Raw genomic sequence first — 20,325 nt, 5'->3', positions numbered from 1 at the left:
AGTATTTAAGTGCCTAATATATATGAAGCACGTGGAATGAGATACACCTGACCTTCTAGTGCTTAGTTCACAGGAAGGACGTACAATGAAGCAAGCCATTAAGTATCAAGTGCAGGCTGAGAGGAAACACTGGAGGACATGAAGTTCTGTAAGATGTAGCCTGTGGCACTCGGGGAAAGTTTTCTGAAGAAAGTGATGCTTGAGCTGATACCTGAAGGCTGTCAGAGTTATGCAGACCAAGGAGAAAGGAATGAGTGTTCCCAGGCTAAAAGAAGAGAATGGCTTGAAGGAAAAAGAATAGTTCAGGAGCTGCAAGAAAGTCAAAACTCAGTGTGGTGAAGTGCACAGGGCTCATGGAGGGAGGTGACAGAGGCTGGCCTTCTGAACCATCTGAAGGATGTTGTACTCTTCTGAAAGGCAGAGGAGTTTAAGGTGGGAGCATAAATAAGGCAAGCCCGGTGTTTTAGAGGACATGCTCTGACTCCAGAGTGGGGCATGGATGGACAAGGAGCGTGACTGGAGACAGGGTGACTGGTTGGAGTCTGTCACACCCACCTGTGGGTGAGAGATGCTCGCAGCCTGAAACAGGTGAGGGCCAGGGAGGGTGCGGGGAGGAGCGAGCCTACTCCAGAAATTCTTAGGAGGTGGAAACAAGAGCCCTTGGTGATTGACCAGATGCGAGGGGAGGAAGAAGAAGAAGAGCAGTGGGGGTGTCTCTCACTGAAACAGGGAAAGTGGCTGGTTTGGAGGAAGCTGACAAACTCGGTTTGGGATATACCACCTTTGAAGTCCTGTGAGACCACCCGTTCAAAGAGCTGGCAGCAGGACCAATGGGTCTGAGCTCAGTAAACAGGCTGGAGCTACAACTACGGGTTTGGGCGTCATCTGCAGATAGAGGTGGTTGAAGTCAAGCAGCAGTTGGTGTAGGGTAAGACGTGATAGACTAGGACAGAAATGGGGAAAATGTGAATGTGTGAGGCGGAGGAGGAGAAGCAGCAAAGAGTGGGGAGGAGTGGTCAGAGAGGCGGAAGAAGAGCCCTGGCCGTAAAGGCTCACAGAAGCCCAGGAGAGGCCCCCGTGGTGGATTGCCCCATGGGTAGCTAAAACTGGCACTTAGGGTTCCAGCCCACCAGCAAAGCTAGCATTTAGGGCACCCCTAAAACGACGGAAATAATATAGAGAAAAGAACATGATATTTAAAAAAAAAAAATCCTTGGATGAAATCAGGACATTGTTGAACTTTGTTGCACTTAACTAATTTTTTTAAGTACATACTTGGGAGGAGGACTCTAAAATCCTTTCAGAGGTTAGGGACTCTAAAGTCTTAATCTGGCCATAAGTGAGCAGTTCTCCCTAATGCTTCTGGGAGATCAAGGAAGATAAGGCCTAAGAAGGTCCTTTGGAGTTAGGAGCAAGAAGGTGATTGGAGATGCTGATGGCGGCAGTCCCAGAAGCACGATGGTATGGCATCAGATCACAGTTCATGATAAGCTTGTTGAAAGAGTGGAGACCACGAGGCCGACAAGTTTCTTGATTGTGAGGGAGACAAGAGGGGCAAGCAGGGAAAGAAAAGGGTGTGTGTGTGTGTGTGTGAGTGCACGCATGCACGTGTGCACACATGCAATGGGAGAGGTGTGCAATGGAGAGGTATGCACGATGGGAGAGGCATGCGATGGGGGAGGCATGCGATGGGAGGGGTGTGTGACGGGGGAGGCGTGCAATGGGAGGGGTGTGCAGTGGGAGAGGCGTGCAGAGGGAGAGGTGTGCAAAGGGAAAGGCTTGCGATGGGGAGGTGTGTGTTGGGAGAGCTGTGAGATGGGGGAGGTGTGTGATGGGGGAGGGTGAGATGGGGGAGGCATGCAAAGGGAGAGGCTTGCAAGGGGAGAGGTGACTTGGACTTCTTCAATGTGGGAAAGAAGTGGAAAGAAGCCAGTAAAGTCAGAGTTATCCCTAGGCTTCCCTTCATGGGAGGGAAGGGGCACACCAGAGTTCAGGGCCCAGTGATTCTTATTTAACATCTGAATCTCTGTTTCCTCTGTAAAACAAGGAGCCTCCTAATGCCTGCTGTTGTGGGGTTCACAGCGAACAAAAGTAAACAACTCAGTGCAATGTCTGAAACAGAAGAGTCACAGTGTTTGTTCACCTTGTTGATGTTTGTACTGTTCATGGTTTCTGAGTAAATCAGATAATCTGAGGTGGGTGTGGACAGAAGGGAGACAGAGAGCAGGTTAAGGGGGCAAATGTTGACACTGCGACATGCGACTACCAGTGATGTTCAAGTCAACTGGTAACTTGAAGGTAACTCAGGTTTTTTCTTTCTTCACCAGTAACACATTGCATTTCCTCTCCACCACCAAGACCGAAGTGGCTCCACCTATCAACGAGAACAGGCAGTCCTGGTCGGCTTGCAAGCCTCTCTTTACTGGCCTGGACTACTGTACGTCAGGCGCTTACTCCACCACCGTCTCCCCAGAATCTGCCTCCTACTATCCGCTGACCAGGGACACCAGGTCAGAGTTGCTTAGTGTCCCACCCGCATCTGCTCACCTTCTACATTATGGCCGCTTGGCAGGGCAAAGGGAAATCTGCTGTGTGTTCTAAGAGGCCTGTGCCACCAGCCTTCGGCGTTTGCACCATCCTTTGATTATTTAAAATTACCTCTGTCCAGTGCACCTGAAGATTCTTAACATTCCTACCTAAACTTTGAGTAGGACTGAGTTTCTCCATAGGTGAGGCGGCGGGGCGGGAGGGGGTGGGTGCGGCCTTGCGACTGGAAGGTAAATCATGACTCCTAAAGGAGGTCTTAGCTCAAAAAATAAACAACCAAGGTGATTCTAGCACATTCCCTCCAGGGAACTAAAGCCATTGCCCATGAGAAATATTCCTTTGAAAGTATCTCTTTATAGATGGTGTCCCTCTTTTCTCCCGTATGCATTAGAAGGTAGAATCACAGCACAGATTCCAATTTGCTCCTAATTCAGTGTCCAGGTTTCTGAGCCTCCAGACACATTAGCTGGACTTTTCCTGGAGCCCCCTGATGTTTTCGAAGCATCAGCCATGCTTGGGGGCTCTTTGTCCACAACTCTCTCCGCTTCCACTGTTTGTTCTCAGCTTTGCTGATACAATCAGCCAACTCCCGCCCAGTTTGTCCAAACACCCTGGGGTCTCCCCTGGCCTTGGGCTCTTGGAGGGACTGAAAGGGATCAGAAAGGTCCTCCTTAGTTAGGGACAAGCGACGATATTAAAATAAGGACTGTATTTTGGTTGCCATGGAGGCTGAGTTGTTTTGGGGGCGGTTAACATCATCACTGAAAGCTCTAACATTGTGCACCACATTACACTGTGATATCTTTAGATTTGAACTGGAGCTGAAGCCCACAGGAGAAGTAGACCAGTATTCTGCCAGTATAACCCACGAACTGCAGAGAGAGGCTGGAGACCCGGTGGACATACTAACCTTTGTAACTCAGACAGAAGGCAAGTATCTAGAAAGGGCTCCTCCATCTCTGCCTCAGTCTCAGGTCCAGGACTCACAAGGAGGACTGATTAATTTAATGTATTTAACAAATTTATTGAATGCCTGAAAGGTGTCAGGCCACTTCTAAGAACTGAGGCTAGAACAATAAACAGTGGTGATAAACTCTGCCCACATACTGTTTACAGCCAACAGCCAAACAAGTAAATATTCAGAATGCCAAATTGGTGCTGCGGAGAAAAATAGAGCATAAAGGAGAAAGGGTGGAGGAAGACAGTGCCATTTGACATGATAAGGGAAAATGTCACTGGTAAAAGAACATTAAAAAGAGACTTGAAGGAGATAAGGGCATAAGCCATATAGAAAGAGTGTTACAGGCTGAGGGGCTTGTAGGTACAAAGGCCCTGAGGCAGGTATATGGCTGCCAGGTTGGAAGAAAAGGAAGGAAGCTGGTATGACTGAAGAGGAGAGATCAGGGAGGAATATGGTAGAAGATGAGGTCACAGAGGTAGGGGAAGTAGGGGAAGGATGGGCTTGTAGGCCATGGCAAAGACATTGGCTTTTACTGTGAGTGAACTAGGAAGTCACTGGAGAGTTTCCATGATCTGAGCTGAAGACTTTAGGGGGACAGGGACAAAGAAACTAGTATATGGGCTATTACAGTGATCCAGACCAAAGATATGGGCGCTTTGGATTAGAGCAGTGGCAAAAGAGATCTAAGAAGTAGTTGGATTCTGGACATATTTTGAAGTATAGGCTTCTCGGGATTTGCTGATAAGGTGGATATTGAATGTAAGAGAGAAAATGGAATCAGGATGGCTCTAAGTTTTTTGGCCTGAGCAACTGAAGAGTGGAGTTGCCATTTACCCAGATACAAAACGCTGGTGGAGAAGCAGGTTTTAGGGGATGGGGCAAACTTAGACATTCACTTTGGAAGATCTTTTAATGTAGGAATAGTATGTCACAAAATTAAATGAAAAAAACAAAACCCACAGGAAAGGGGGTGCATGCTGAAAAGAAAGGTTACATAACAACTTTCCAAAGGTGTAAAATGGGCACACCTGTGGATTGGAGAAAGCCTAGGAATCTCGTGACAAAGGAAAGAGAAGTCTGGAAGAGGGGAAGCCAGGGCTGGGGTGGCTAGGAACCAGGAAGGGTATCCCAGGTAGAGAGTCACATAGAGATGTCATGTCTGCCTGGCACAGAAGGACCTCGAGACTTTGTTGTTCCCTGAATACGCCAAGTGTTTCCCATGTCAGATCTTTGCATTCCAGGTCCCAGTGCCTGGAATGCTCTCCCCCCAGAACATGGCATGGCTCAGACCCTCTCTTCATTGCGGTCTCTGCCCACACACTGCCTTATCAGAGAGAACTCTGACCACCACGCAGGAAATAGCACCTCTCTGTCCCTCTCTTTATTGTCTTCTTCAGTTTTACTTTTCTTCATGAAATCTAGTATCATCTGACATGAGTAATGTGCCTGTTTATTGTCTGTACACTCCCCCACTAGAATGTAAGCTCCACGAGGGCAAGGACTCCCCAGTGCCAAGAGCGGTGCCAAACACGTGACAGGCAATCAATAAATATTTGCAGAGTGAACAAATGTGTAAGTTAGAAATTTAAGGTAAAATCCTAAACTGTGTCCTCATTTGAGCACATTGAATGCTGAGGGTTTCTCTGCCTTTTCCTCTGCTTCCTTCCTAAACATAGCTTCTGTTCCTTGATTCTCTTGTACACGCCTTTTTAGGTGTGAAGCACACTGAGGCTACTATGATGTTCAAATATAACCACCAGACTAGGACTTTGTCCAGTGAAATCCAAATTCCAGATTTGGACGTTGACGTTGGGACAATCCTCAGAGTTAGTGATGAATCTACTATGGAAAAAAAGTCTTACAAGCTCACTTTGGATGTTCAGAACAAGAAAATCACTGAGGTCACTCTCACTGGCCACATAAGGTATGGAAGCCTTGGGGTGATCTGACCTGAACTGCAGGCCCAAAACTGACCAAACCAAGGCGCCTGGGTGGCTCAGTCAGTTAAGCATTTGCCTTTGGCTCAGATCATGATCTCAGGGTCCTGGGACTGAGCCTCACATCTGGCTCCCTGCTCAGCGGGGAGGCCTGCTTCTCCCTCTACCTCTGCCCGCCGCTCCCCCTGCTTATGCTCTCTCTCTCTCTCAAATAAATAAATAAGTCTTTTTTAAAAATTGGGGGAGAAAAAAGCTGAGCAAACCAGGGGCATCCCCAGTCTGTGATCCAAGAGGCAGATAGAGCCCTCAATATTCTGACCCTCTGCACATGTCCAGTTGGATCTTCCTACCATTCGCTGGACACTTAATGTTCATCAGGTACTGTGCTGGGCGCTCTAAAGGAATTATCTCAGTTCTCATAGTAAACTGCAACATAGATACGAGTTTCCCTATTTTGTAGATAAGAAAATCGTAGCTCAGAGGGGTTAAATAACTTGGCCAAAGCAGTAGAGCTAGTAAATGGTACAGTGGGATTCAAACAGTTTTTGAAAATCATTTGTTTCTCCCATATCACCCTGGAAAGTCCTGAATTTGTGCCAAAGTCGGCTTCAGAAGTTAATGAGCTCATTTTCAGAACTGTTCATGTATCTCATTTTTGTCGCCACCAATGACACTTCTGTTTAATCCTACGTATCTCCTTGGAATGGATAGTCATTGAGGTCAAATGACTTTCTTCTCAATAGCTATGACGGAAGGGAAGAAGGCAAAATCAAAGGTGTTATTTCCATACCCCGTCTGCAAGCAGAAGTCAGGAGTGAAATCCTCACCCAGTGGTTTCCCACAAAACTACTCCTCCTAATGGACTCATCCGCTACAGCTTATGGCTCAACAGTTTCCAAGAAGCTAGTATGGCTTTATGGTATGTACCTCCTCTCCCCATGAGTGCTTCCAAAAGCACTCTGGACATGAGTGTATTGTTGAGAGCCATGGGTTAAGGGCTGACCTGGTACTATGGATGACTATTTCACGTGTGCACTTTCAGATGAAGAGAAGATTGAATTTGAATGGAACACAGGCACCAACGTGGATACCAAAAAAGCGGCTTCTAATTTCCCTGTGGACTTCTCTGATTATCCTAAAAGCTTGCATATGTATGCCAATAGTCTCTTGGATCACAGAGTTCCTCAAACAGACATGACTTTCCGACACATGGGTTCCAAATTAATAGTTGTAAGTATAAATCAGTCAGTCAATAAATACATGGTTATAAGGACTAATTACATACTCAACCCTGAGTTAGGTGAAGGAGAGTATCCAAAGATGGATAAGGTATGCTTCCGACCTCAGGGAATTCCTGGGGAGCAAATAAACATTCATGCATGATTAGTTACCCAGTTACACAAGGCCCTATGTGATAAATACCTAATAAATACTACTAAGCAGAAAAGTTTACTGTGCCTATAATATCAAAGGAAGCTTCAAGACCCTGGCTAGGAGTTTGACTATGTTATATATTCTTTTTATAAAACACAGGAAGAAATCAATGACTAGCACCCAAAATTCATAATTTTCTGTGATTTCTTTTTAACTTTCAGTGCATCATTCTACTTAATGATTGATCTGTCAAATATAGATTATCACCTGATGTTAATTGTACTTTGAGGCCCCTCCATACCCATTGTTCTAAAAGCTTTTTTTATTTTGTAGGCAACAAATACATGGCTTCAGAAGGCATCTAAGAGTCTTCCTTTTGCCCAGAATTTGCAAGATCACCTCAGTGGCCTAAAAGAATTGTACCTCCAGAAAATGGGATTGCCAGACTTTCACATGCCACAAAACCTCTTCTTGAAAAGGTAAAACACACACACACACACAAATGCAGAAAAATTTCTTGAACCATGAAAAGTAAATGGCAAGTTTTACTTAGCATAATTTAGACTCTTTTTAAATGTACCTTTTTAAGGGAAATAATTGAAGCATCTTAAGGAGATTGGTAACTCTCACATAAACACAATGCCATTTTTGCATTATTGGACATGGGGTCAAACGTGAACAGCAATCGAGTCAGAAAGAACCTAAGAAAGTAATTGGGGGATTCTGGTACATTCACACAAAGAGGTTTTACGCACTGCAACCTGAATTTGAAAGCCATCTAGTTTTCCTCCATCATAAGTGAACTATCATAATAGTCCACTATATGTGCATAGTATTGAAAAGATTTACAAAGGGCTTTTAGGTATCCGAGGCAGCTCTGTAAGATCAGCAGAAAGGGTACCATTATCCTCACTATACAGATAACATCACTGAGACTCAGAGAGGCATAGACACAGAGCATCACCACTCAGTGGAAACTAAAACTACAGCCCAAGGTTACTGCTCCCCACACCACACTCTTTTCACATACCCAGTTGTCTCATTTCAGCTTAGCAAATAGGAAGTATCAAGTGTCACATGTGCATAAAATGCCGCACTAGGTGCATTGAGAATATAAAAACCAGATAAGGTGTCATCCTTCCTCCCAGGAAGAGCATGTAGGCACTGACAAGTGAACCAGCTAATTATGTAAGCAGAATTGCAGCGTGTTCTTTGAGATAGACACAAGGACTGGCTCTTGGAAGGGTTTTGAATGGATTTGAGTGTTTGATGGATGGAGGTAAAAAGCACCATTCTGGACACAGGGGGCAGCCTGAGGAAAAGCGTAGAGTGTGGGTTTGGGAATGGGGGACATGCCCCACTGTTTGGAAGGTCAGAGAGTAGGGAACTTTGGGTTCTTGATTTCTGATTATGGGGATGTTGTCTTTGCTCTTCATTTTAGTGATGGCCGGGTCAAATACACGTTGAACAAGAACATTGTGAAAATTGAGATTCCTTTGCCTTTTGGTGGAAAATCCTCCAAAGATCTAATGATGTTAGAGACTATTCGGACACCAGACCTCAACTTCAAGTCCATGAGATTCCACCTGCCGCCTCGGGAATTCCAAATCCCCACCTTTACCATTCCCAAGTTGTATCAACTGCGAGTGCCTCTCTTGGGTGTTCTAGACCTCTCTACAAATATCTACAGCAATTTGTACAACTGGTCCGCCTCCTACACTGGCGGCAACACCAGTACCAACCACTTAAGGCTTCAGGCTCGGTACCACATGAAGGCTGACTCTGTGGTTGACTTGCTGTCCTACAGTGTGCAAGGTGAGCCATGGTCGGGCAGAGGGTACACAGGGCTAATTCATTGCAGGCTCTGACGGGATAGCCTCCTCTGGGAAGGAAAAGACTTGGGCTTTCTTACAGATATTTTCCTTGCTATTTAGAAGCCTATTCATTCATTCATTCATTCATTCATTCATTCAACTAATAGAAATATTTACTAAACATATAATATGTACCAAGCATTCTACTTGGGCAACAACAGAGAAAGCAGACAGCTAAACTGGTAATGAAAATTCAGCATAGGAGGTGCTATGATAGGGTATAATGGAAAAGTATAAGGCACAGAGAAGCACTTGATAAAGGAAACCCCACAAAATCTGTGGTGGTCAGGGAAGCCTTTTGCTGTCAGATTTTATACTTGTGTCATGGATGGAGGAAGTTCCTCTTGCACAACTAACCCAGATCAGGGGGACTTTATTTATTTGGGGGGGTACTTTATTACTGAAAGACTTTCAACATAGAAATTGCTTTGGGAATTTATTATTTAACTAATGTGTTTTAATTTTTTTGTCAGGATCTGGAGAAACAACCTATGACCACAGGAATACGTTCACATTATCATGTGATGGGTATCTACGCCACAAATTACTGGATTCAAATATGAAATTCAGTCATGTGGAAAAAATTAGAAATAATCCAGCCTCAAAAAGTTTGCTAACATTTGATGCTTCTAGTGCCTGGGGACCTCAGATATCTGCTTCAGTACATTTGGACTCAAAAAAGAAACATCATTTGTATGTCAAGGAAGCCAAGATTGATGGGCAGTTTAGAGTCTCTTCATTCTATGCTAAAGGCACATATGGCCTGTCTTACCAGAGGGATTCTACCACTGACCAGTTAAGTGGAGAGTCCAACCTGAGGTTTAACTCCTCCTACCTCCAGGGCACCAATCACATAACAGGAAGATATGAGGATGGAACTGTCTCCTTAACCTCCACCTCGGATCTACAAGATGGCATCATTAAAAATACTGCTTTCCTGAGATATGAGAACTATGAGCTGACCCTGAAATCAGACACCAATGGGAAGCATGAGGATTTTGCCACTTCTAACAAACTGGATATGACCTTCTCTAAGCAAAATGCATTGCTGCGTTCTGAGTATCAGGCTGATTACAAGTCATTGAGATTCTTCACCCTGCTTTCTGGATCACTAAATTCCCATGGCCTTGAATTAAATGCTGATATTTTGGGCACTGACAAAATTAATAGTGGTGCTCACAAAGCAACACTAAGGATTGGCCAAGATGGAATGTCTACCAGTGCAACTACCAACTTGAAGTATAGCCCTCTGGTGCTGGAGAATGAGCTGAATGCGGCGCTGGGCCTCTCGGGAGCATCTCTGAGATTAACAGCGAATGGCCGCTTCAGGGAACACCATGCAAAATTCAGTCTGGATGGAAAAGCTGCCCTCACAGAAGTATCATTGGGAAGTGCTTATCAGGCCATGATTTTGGGCATCGACAGCAAAAATGTTTTCAACTTCAAAATCAGTCGGGAGGGCCTGAAGCTTTCAAATGACATGATGGGATCTTATGCTGAGATGAAGCTCGACTACACGAACAACCTGAATATTGCAGGGTTATCACTGGACTTCTCTTCAAAACTTGACAACATTTACAGCTCTGACAAGTTTTATAAGCAAAATGTTAATATACAGCTACAGCCCTATTCTCTTGTAACTACTATAAACAATGACCTGAAATTCAATGCTCTGGATCTGACCAACAGTGGGAAATTACGGCTAGAACCCCTGAAGCTGAATGTGGGTGGGAACATAAAAGGAGTCTACCAAAACAACGAAATAAAACACATCTACACCATTTCTTATGCTGACTTATCAGCAAGTTATAAAGCAGACACTGTAGCTAAAGTTCAGGATACAGAGTTCAGCCATCGGCTTAACACAAACATCGCCGGTCTGGCTTCAGCCATTGACATCAGTACAAACTACAACTCAGACTCACTCCATTTCAGCAACGTTGTTCACTCGGCCATGGCCCCATTTACAATGACCATCGATGCACATACAAATGGCAATGGGAAACTGAGTCTCTGGGGAGAGCATACTGGGCAGGTGTATAGCAAATTCCTGTTGAAAGCAGAACCTCTGGCCCTTACCTTCTCTCATGATTACAAAGGATCCACAAGCCACCATCTCCCATTGAAGAGCAGTATCAGTACTGCTCTTGATCACAAAGTCAGTGCCCTGCTTACTCCGGCTGAACAGACAGGCACCTGGAAACTCAAGACCCAGCTGAACAAAAATGAATACAGCCAGGACTTCGATGCTTACAATAATAAAGACAAAGTTGGTGTAGAGCTTAGAGGACAAGCCCTGGCTGACCTCACCATGCTAGACTTCTCGATTCAAGTGCCATTTTTACTCCGCGAACACACCAACATAATTGACACTTTAGGGATGAGGGATGCTATTGCCCAGCCCCAAGAATTCAGTGTTGTTGCTTCTGTAAAATATGATAAGAATCAAAATGTCCACACCATCAACCTCCCATTCTTTGAAATCCTGCCAGAATATTTTGAGGAGAAACGAATGGTGATTATAACAGCACTGGAAACCATACAGAGAGAACTGAAACTCATCAATGTTGATCAGTTTGTGAAGAAATACAGAACAGCCTTGGACAAGCTCCCACAGCAAGTCGATGGTTATCTGAATGCACTCAATTGGGAGAGACAAGTTTTGAGTGCCAAGGAGAAACTAACTGCTCTCACAGAGAATTATAGAATTACAGAAAATGATCTACAAATCGCATTGGACAATACCAAAATCACCCTTAATGACAAACTGTCTCAACTAAAAACATATGTGATACAATTTGATCAGTATATTAATGATAATTATGATTTACATGATTTTAAAAGAGCTATTGCTAAAATTATTGATCAAATCATTGAAAAACTGAAAATTCTTGATGAACATTTTCATATCCATGTAAATTTAGTAAAAACAATCCATGATGTGTGTTTGTTTATTGAAAAGACTGATTTTAACAGAATTGGAAGTAGTACTGCATTTTGGATTCAAAATGTGGACACTAAGTATAAAATCAAAATCCAGATACAAGAGAAATTGCAACAGCTCAAGACACAGATTCAGAATATAGACATCCAGCACCTAGCTGAACAGTTAAAACAACAGGTCGAGGCTACAGATGTCAGAGTTCTTTTACATTGGTTAAGAATTACAATTGAGCATGTCAAATACTATATTATAAATCTTATGGAAGATTTTGAAGTAGATGAGAAAATCAATGCGCTTGGAGCCATGTCCCATCAGTTAATTAGGATGTATGAAATAGACCAACACATCCAGGTTTTAATGGATAAATCAGTACAGTTGGCCCACCAATATAAGTTGAAGGAGACTGTTCAAAAGCTAAGCAATGTCCTACAACAAGTTCAGATAAAAGATTACTTTGAGAAATTGGTTACATTTATTGATAATGCTATCAAGCAACTTAAAGCATTGTCTTTTAAAAAAATCATTGGACAAGTAAACAGATTCCTTGACATGTTGGTAAAGAGATTAAGGTCATTTGATTACCACCAGTTTGTAGATGAAATCAATAACAAAGTCCGTGAGGTGACCCAGAGACTCAATGGTGAAATCCAGGCCCTGGAACTTTCACAGAAAGCTAAAGTGCTGACACTGTTTGTAGAGGACATCAAGGCCACGGTCTTAATCCATCTGGAACACCTAAAGGGCACCCAAATAAACCTATTCTTCGATTGGTTGCAGGAGGCTTTAAATTCAACACCTTTAATCTACATGAGAGAAAAATTCCAAGAGACCCTAGAAGATATACGAGACCGGGTGTATCAAATGGACATTCAGTGGGAAGTTCAACGGTACCTGTCCCTGGTCAGTCAGGTTTACAGCACGCTTGTCACGTATATTTCTGACTGGTGGAGTCTCACCGCTAAGAACCTCACTGACTTTGCAGAACAGCATTCTATCCAAGACTGGGCTGAGAACCTGAAAGTCTTGGTAGAACAAGGGTTCGTTGTTCCTGAAATCCAGACCACCTTCGGAACCATGCCTGCGTTTGAAGTCAGTCTCCGTGCTCTTCAGGAAGCTACATTTCAGACTCCAGACTTCATAGTCCCCCTGACAGATCTGAAGGTTCCGTCAGTTCAGATCAATTTCAAAAGGTTGAAAGATATAGAGATGCCATCCAAGTTTGCCACACCAGAATTTACTGTCCTTAATACCTTCCACGTGCCTTCCTTTACAATTGACTTGGTAGAAATAAAAGCAAAGATCATCAGAACCATTGACCAAATGCTGCACGGTGAGCTGCAGTGGCCAGTTCTGGAAGTGGACCTGAGGGACCTGATGGAGGTAGACACCATTCTTGCTAGCCTCACTCTGCCAGACTTCCATTTGCCAGAAATCACAATTCCAGAATTCATACTCCCAAATCTCGATTTTAAAGATTATCAAGTTCCTGACCTTCACATACCAGAATTCCAGCTTCCCTGCATGTCACCCACAGTTGAAGTCCCTACTTTTGGCAAGCTTCACAGCATTTTGAAAATCCAGTCTCCCCTTTTCACATTAGATGCAAATACTGACATTCAGAATGTAACTACTTCAGGGAACAGGGCAGAGATCGCAGCTTCCGTCACCGCCAAAGGAGAGTCCAAATTAGAAGTTCTCAATTTTGATTTTCAAGCCAACGCGCAGCTTTCAGGCCCTGAGATTAATCCACTGGTTATGAAACAATCCATGAGGTTCTCCAGCAAGTACCTGAAAACAGAGCACGAGAGTGAAGTGCTATTTTTTGGAAATACTATTGAGGGAAAATCAAACACAGTGGCAGGTTTACACACAGAAAAAAATACACTAGAGCTTAGTCATGGTGTGCTCGTCAGGATAAACAATCAGCTTACCTTGGACAGCAACACAAAGTACTTCCACAAATTGAACATCCCCAAACTGGACTTTTCCAGCCAGGCTGAGCTGCGTAATGAAATCAAGACCCTGTTGGAAGCTGGACGCATAGCATGGAATTCTTCTGGAATAGGGTCATGGAAATGGGCCTGCCACACATTCTCAGATGAAGGAGCACATGAATCACAAGCTAGCTTTGCTATAGAAGGACCCATCGCTTCCTTTGGATTGTCTAATAAGATCAACAGCAAACACCTAAGATTAAGCCAAAACTTCATTTATGAATCTGGATTCCTCGACTTTTCTAAATTTGAAATCCAGTCACAGGTTGAATCCCAACATGTGGGGCGCAGTGTTCTAGCCGCTAAAGGCACAACACTGCTTGGAGAAAGGAAGGCAGAGATAACTGGCAACCATGATGCTCATTTAAATGGAAAAGTTATTGGAACTTTGAAAAATTCTCTTTTCTTTACAGCACAGCCATTTGAGATTACTGTATCCACGAACAATGAAGGGAATTTGAAAGTTAGTTTTCCATTAAAATTGATAGGAAAGGTAGACTTCCTGAATAATTATGCATTGTTTTTGAGTCCTAGTGCCCAGCAAGCAAGTTGGCAAGCAGGTGCCAGGTTCAATCAGTATAAGTACCATCAGAGTTTCTCTGCTGGAAACAATGAGAATAGCATTGAGGCCCACATAGGAATAAATGGAGAAGCCAACCTGGATTTCCTCAACATTCCTTTGACAATTCCTGAAATGACTCTACCTTACACAATGCTCACAACTCCCCAGGTGAAAGATTTCTCCTTGTGGGAAAAAACAGGCTTGAAGGATTTCTTGAAGACAACAAAGCAATCACTTGATTTAAGTGTAAAGGCCCAGTATAAGAAAAATAAAGACAAGCATATCATCCCAGTTCCTTTTTATGCAAAAGATTTCCAGGTATTGAGTACCCCAAATGATATTTACATTCCAGCCATGGGCAATGTTACCTATGACTTTTCTTTTAAATCAGGCGTCGTCACCCTGAATACCAATGTTGGACTGTATAACCAGTCAGATATTGTTGCTCACTTCCTAAGTTCCTCTTCTTCTGTTACTGATGCACTGCAGTACAAATTAGAGGGCACCTCAAGTCTGACAAGGAAAAGAGGCTTGAAGCTAGCCACAGCTTTGTCTCTGACTAATAAATTCGTGGAAGGCAATCATGACAATACCATTAGTTTGACCAAGAAAAACATGGAGGCATCAGTGACAACATCTGCAAAAGTCCAAATTCCCATTTTGAGAATGAATTTCAAGCAAGAACTTAATGGAAATACCAAGTCGAAGCCTACTGTCTCTTCATCCATTGAATTAACGTATGATCTCAATTCCCCTGAACTGTACTCTACTGCCACAGGGACAGTCAAACACAAACTCAACTTAGAGAGCCTCACCTCTTACTTTTCCATTGAGTCATCTACCAAAGGGGATATCAAGGGTTCAGTACTTTCAAGGGAATATTCAGGAACTATTGCCAGTGAGGCCAGCACTTACTTGAATTCCAAGAGTACTCGGTCTTCAGTGAAGCTGCAAGGGGCTTCCAAAGTTGATGGTATCTGGAACCTTGAAGTAAGAGAATATATTGCTGGAGAAGCCACTCTGCAACACATCTATACCATCTGGGAACACAACACAAAAAACAATTTACAGCTAGAGGGCTTCTTTTTATCATCTGGAGAGCATACAAGCAAAGCCACTCTGGAACTCTCCCCATGGAAAATGTCAGCCCTTGTTCAGGTCCATGCAAGTCAGCCCAGTTCCCTCCTTGAGATCAATTACCTTGGCCAGGAGTTGTCCCTGAATGCTAACACTGAGAACCAGAAGGTCAGCTGGAAAAGTGAGGTCCAGGTTCATTCTGAGTTCTTCCAGAACAACATACAGCTTTCCAATGACCAAGAAGAGGCACGCCTCGACATTACAAGTTCCTTAAAACTGTCCCTATGGTTCCTCAAAGATATTGTCCTTCCAGTTTATGACAAGAGCTTATGGGACCTCCTAAAGCTGGATGTCACCACCAGCATTGATAGGAAACAGCATCTTCATGCTTCAACTGCCCTTGTGTACACCAAAAACCCCAATGGCTATCATTTCTCTGTCCCTGTGCGAGAATTGGCTGATAAATTCATTATTCCCAGACTGAAACTAAGTGATTTAAATTCAAGTTTTGTCATACCTACATTCCAAGTCCCATTTACAGATCTTCAGGTTCCATCCTACACATTTGATTTCAGTGAAATAAAAATCTACAAGAAGCTAAGCACTTTGCCATTTGCCCTCAATATACCAACACTACCCAAAGTGAAATTCCCCGAAGTTGATGTGTTAACAAAATATTCTGAACCAGAAGACTCTTCGGTTCCCTTTTTTGAGATAACTGTGCCTGCATCTCAGTTAACTGTGTCCCAATTCACCCTTCCAAAAAGTATTTCAGCTGGCATTGCTATTGGGTATCTAAATGAGGTGGCCAGCAAGATTGCAGACTTTGAGTTGCCAGCCATTACCATACCTGAGCAGACTATTGAGATTCCTTCCCTTAAGTTCTCTGTACCTGCTGGAATTTTTATTCCATCCTTTGGAGGACTGACTGCACATTTTGGGGTGGCCTCTCCCCTGTATAATGCTACTTGGAGTGCTGGTTTGAAAAACAAAGTAGAATACGTTGAAACATTCCTGAAATCCACGTGCAATTCAACCATTCAATTCCTGGAATATGATCTAAATGGTAAGAAAATGTCCTGACTCCTCTTCTATATGCTCTATATTTGCAATGAGAGTTGTGAATAAATAATTGCATATTTTTGTAAGATGGGAAGTAAAATTACTCTCTGTAGCAAAATTTAAAAAGAGAGAAAGAGAAGGATATATACCCCACATGTAAAAACCACCCTGTAGAAAACCTATAACAGGGGCACCTGGGTGGCTCAGTCATTAAGCGTCTGCTTCAGCTTGGGTCATGATCCCAGGGTCCTGGGATCAAGCCCCACGTCGGGCTCCCTGCTCCGCGGGAAGCCTGTTTCTCCCTCTCCCTCTCCCCCTGCTTGTGATCCTGCTCTTACTGTGTCTTTCTCTGTCAAATAAATAAATAAAATCTTTAAAGAAAAAAAAAGAAAACTACAACATTCAAGAGGAATAGATTCAAAGAAAGTATTTATTTTTGTGTGATGATCTTAGGACTAATAATGTCTCCTTCTAACTTTATTTTTGTTAAACATGGACTGCACATTTCAAACATGTAAAGCATGTAGTTAAGATAGAATTCTCCTGGTTTTCACAATGAAAATATTTACATCCTGCAATTATTAATCTAATGAAATATATAACATTTCTCCTCTACAGTTGTGGGAACACACAAAATTGAAGATGGCATGTTAGCCTGTAGGACGAAGGGAACATTTGCACACCATGACATCAGTGCAGAATATAAAGAAGATAGCAAATATCAAGGACTTCAGTATGGAACTTTTATGGAAATCTCATCTCTTTTCAAATCACTGTGATTTTTTTTTTCTATCTCCATACCCTTCATGATGGCTCATCTGCTTTTCTGCTTTCAGGGACTGGAAAAAAGAGATTCGCCTTGACATCACCAGCCCAACATTCACTGATGTCCATTTGCACCACCAACTAAGTAAGAATAGCCTCTCCTCCTCTGTGGCCTCCCCAGCCATAGGCACTGTAGCCTTGGACTTGGAAGACAGTAACAGTACCTTAAAATGGAACCTGTACTATCGCCCTCAGGTGAGTCCCATCTAATGGGTTACATACCCCAAAAATGGGTAGAGAATTTGGGAAAATCTATTCAATCTAATGCCAAGTATTCTCTTAAGGCTTTCCCAAAGTAGAGGAAACCAAGAAATGAGCAGGTTGAACTTTTTCTCTGAGAAACTACTCTCCAGAATGTACTACAATGATTTTATTGATTTTAATTATTACAGTCACACATGACATCCTATTTCCACTGTTATTCTATTACCTTATGGCAAATTTAGAATGATGAGGTTGTGCCTCATCACCTAAATCATGAGGAAACTCCCCTGAGTACATTTTTCAGATAAGGGTTTCCAGAGTATCTGAGGCTTCAAAATTTTTCCCCACAAAGAAGCGTTAGCTGAGATGTGCCAAATTTCTCTCATGTACTTTGTAAGCTCTGCCAGGGCCAAATCAAAGATGCCATTAGTAGAGAAGAAGAAGCAATCAAGTTCTACTGCTAAAGTTTGTCACAGGTTTAGAGAATGAATGGCTCCTGGTACTGGGATTCTAGGTCTCTGCTAGATGGACTCTGGACTTTTTCCTTTTTGCTACTTCTCCTTTCTCTGAAGTAGTCTTCTCCTGTCTCTTTCTCCACTTTCTCCTCCCCCTCTCTCTCCCCATCTCCCTCTCCCTTTCCCAATCTTCAGTCCTTAGAAGGCCTTAATGTTAAGTGTTACTGTGTAAATGCCATGCATAATTTTATACTTCCTGGGACATATGATAAAGAGGAATTAACAACAGTGAACTTGTTTAACCATAAGACAAACACATGAACTGACATATGAAAGATAAATCCCCTTCAGAATATGAAAGATCCTCTGATCTTTACTTTTAACTGCTAATGAAGTTTTAATGTAGTATATTATGTAATCAGGATAATTGAAAACATGTTCTTTTCATCCTTTTTTTTTTTTTTTTTTTTGGTTTTAGTCCTCTCTAGATAAAAAACTCAACATATTCAAAACTGAGTGGAGGTACCAGGAATCTGGTGAGAAACGTCAGATCAAAGTCAGCTGGGAAGAGGAGGCAGCATCTGAACTACTAAGCTCTCTCAAATACAATGTGCCCAAGGCCACAAGGGCTCTTTATGACTATGCTAACAAGTACCACCAGGAGCACACAGGACTCAATCTGAGAGATGCTTCTTTAAAACTGAGAAGAAGTCTGCAGAACAGCGCTGAGTGGGCCTATCAAGGCGCCATGAGGCAGATTGATGAGGCAGACATAGGGCTCCAGAAGGTAGCCAGAAGCACCACTAAAACCTACCAGCAGTGGAAGGACAAGGCCCAGGGTCTGTACCAGGAACTGTTATTGGCTAAGGGAGACCAAGCTGATTTCCAGGGACACCAGAATGAGATGTTTGACAGATTAATAGGAGTTACTCAGGAATACAAAGTCATAGTCAGTCATCAGATTGACTCGCTGACTGATTTCCTGAAGTTAACCAGATTCCAGGTCCCAGGAAAAGCCAGGACATACACTAAAGATGAAGTCTGCACTGTGGTCATGAGGGAAGTAGGGCAGGTGCTGTCCCAGGTATATTCAAAAATACATAGTGGGTTAGAAATAATGTTTTCCTATTTCCAAGACCTGATAGAGAAATCTGAATTAATCAAGGACCTAGAGATTAAAATTCCTTTTGATTCACAGACCTTTAAACTAATAGATCTAACCTCGGAGTTTGGGAGACTGTTGATACCTTTATCACAAAAGCTACAGGATATATTTAACAACCTTCAGTCTCTCAAGACTACAGAAATGCTAAGTGATCTTCAGAGCTATTTACAAAGAAGTTTCCAAGAGCTAGAAGAAGATATTCAATACTTAAAGGAGATAAAATTTCCTTATCTCATTGATCATATTCAATACAAGATCAACAGAATCTTCAACAAATATATTCCATATGTTTTTCAATACCTGTACCTTAACATTGGCAAGTTTAGTGAACTTGTTGAAAGCCAACTTCAGGAAGCTTCTCAACAGTTACAGCAGTACCATCAAATCATAAAGGATCTTCACAAAGACTATGTTGATACAAGTGTGGTCAGCTGGACAGCAAGGTTTTATGAACTTGAAGAAAAGATCATCAGCTTGCTCAAGAACCTAGTGGATGTCCTTAAGGACTTGCACTCCAATTACACTGTCGGTACTACTATGTTTGTTTCAAAGGTCTCAAGTCAAGTTGAGCAGTTTGTGCAGAAAGATATCCAGGAATACCTTAGCATCCTTACCGATGCAGATGGAAAAGGGAAGGAGAAGATTGCAGAGCTTTCTACCAGTGCTCAGGAAATAATTAAAAGCTGGGCCATTGCAATGAAGGAAATCATTTCTGATTACCGCCAGCAGTTCAGATATAAACTACAGGATTTTTCAGACCAACTTTCTGATTACTATGAAAAATTCATTACTGAGTCCAAAAGATTGATTGACCTGTCCATTCAAAAATACCACATGTTTCTGAGGTATATCACTGAATTGCTGAAAGAGCTACAATCGGCCACAGTCAATAACATGATCCCCTACATCAAGGTTTCTCCGGGAGAATTTACTATCACTTTCTAATTGTTTATAGCAATCCTCATTCATTATTCTGTTCCAATTAAACTTTCATATAGTAGGGGAAAATTCAAACTGTACGTGCTGATATAACCACACACTGAGCCAGCCTTATGGCAAGCAGCGGACTCTAGGCAGAAGCACATATGACCTGGATCTGTACTGAAGCTGGCATCAGATCTCTGACGGTCTCTCAACTCTGGGAAATAACATTTTTTTTGCAAGTTAAAGAAAATCAGGATCTGAGTTATTTTACTAAACTTGAGGGAGAGAGAACAAATAAATGAATTCTTTATTGCATATTGTAGCACTCAATTTGACTCATTTGTATTGAAAAATAGCAAAATGAGGGTATTGATTCAAATGTCTGGCATTTCAAAACTTCTAGAAGAATACACATGGAGT

The 20,325-nt window shown here is 42.6% G+C and overlaps 1 protein-coding gene across 1 annotated transcript in view; it reads left to right on the top strand.

Moving 5' to 3' along the window:
- Nucleotides 1-19,926, top strand: part of APOB (apolipoprotein B) — a 37,594-nt gene extending 17,668 nt beyond the window's left edge. Inside the window, exons 19-29 of the mRNA XM_028099515.2 lie at nt 2,328-2,510; nt 3,356-3,477; nt 5,222-5,432; nt 6,189-6,364; nt 6,488-6,675; nt 7,153-7,298; nt 8,261-8,634; nt 9,167-16,336; nt 16,951-17,065; nt 17,169-17,352; nt 18,295-19,926. Coding sequence (XP_027955316.2) covers nt 2,328-2,510; nt 3,356-3,477; nt 5,222-5,432; nt 6,189-6,364; nt 6,488-6,675; nt 7,153-7,298; nt 8,261-8,634; nt 9,167-16,336; nt 16,951-17,065; nt 17,169-17,352; nt 18,295-19,926 — 10,501 coding nt within the window. The remainder of the gene's footprint in view (nt 1-2,327; nt 2,511-3,355; nt 3,478-5,221; nt 5,433-6,188; nt 6,365-6,487; nt 6,676-7,152; nt 7,299-8,260; nt 8,635-9,166; nt 16,337-16,950; nt 17,066-17,168; nt 17,353-18,294) is intronic.
- Nucleotides 19,927-20,325: the final 399 nt, after the last annotated feature.

Source organism: Eumetopias jubatus, unplaced genomic scaffold (assembly GCF_037043125.1).
Source record: "Eumetopias jubatus isolate StellerSeaLion01/CBP00866 unplaced genomic scaffold, mEumJub1_p1.0 scaffold_9, whole genome shotgun sequence".
NCBI lineage: Eukaryota > Metazoa > Chordata > Mammalia > Carnivora > Otariidae > Eumetopias > Eumetopias jubatus.
The sequence above is the reverse complement of the archived record's forward strand: the minus strand, read 5'-3'. Positions and strand labels throughout refer to the sequence as shown.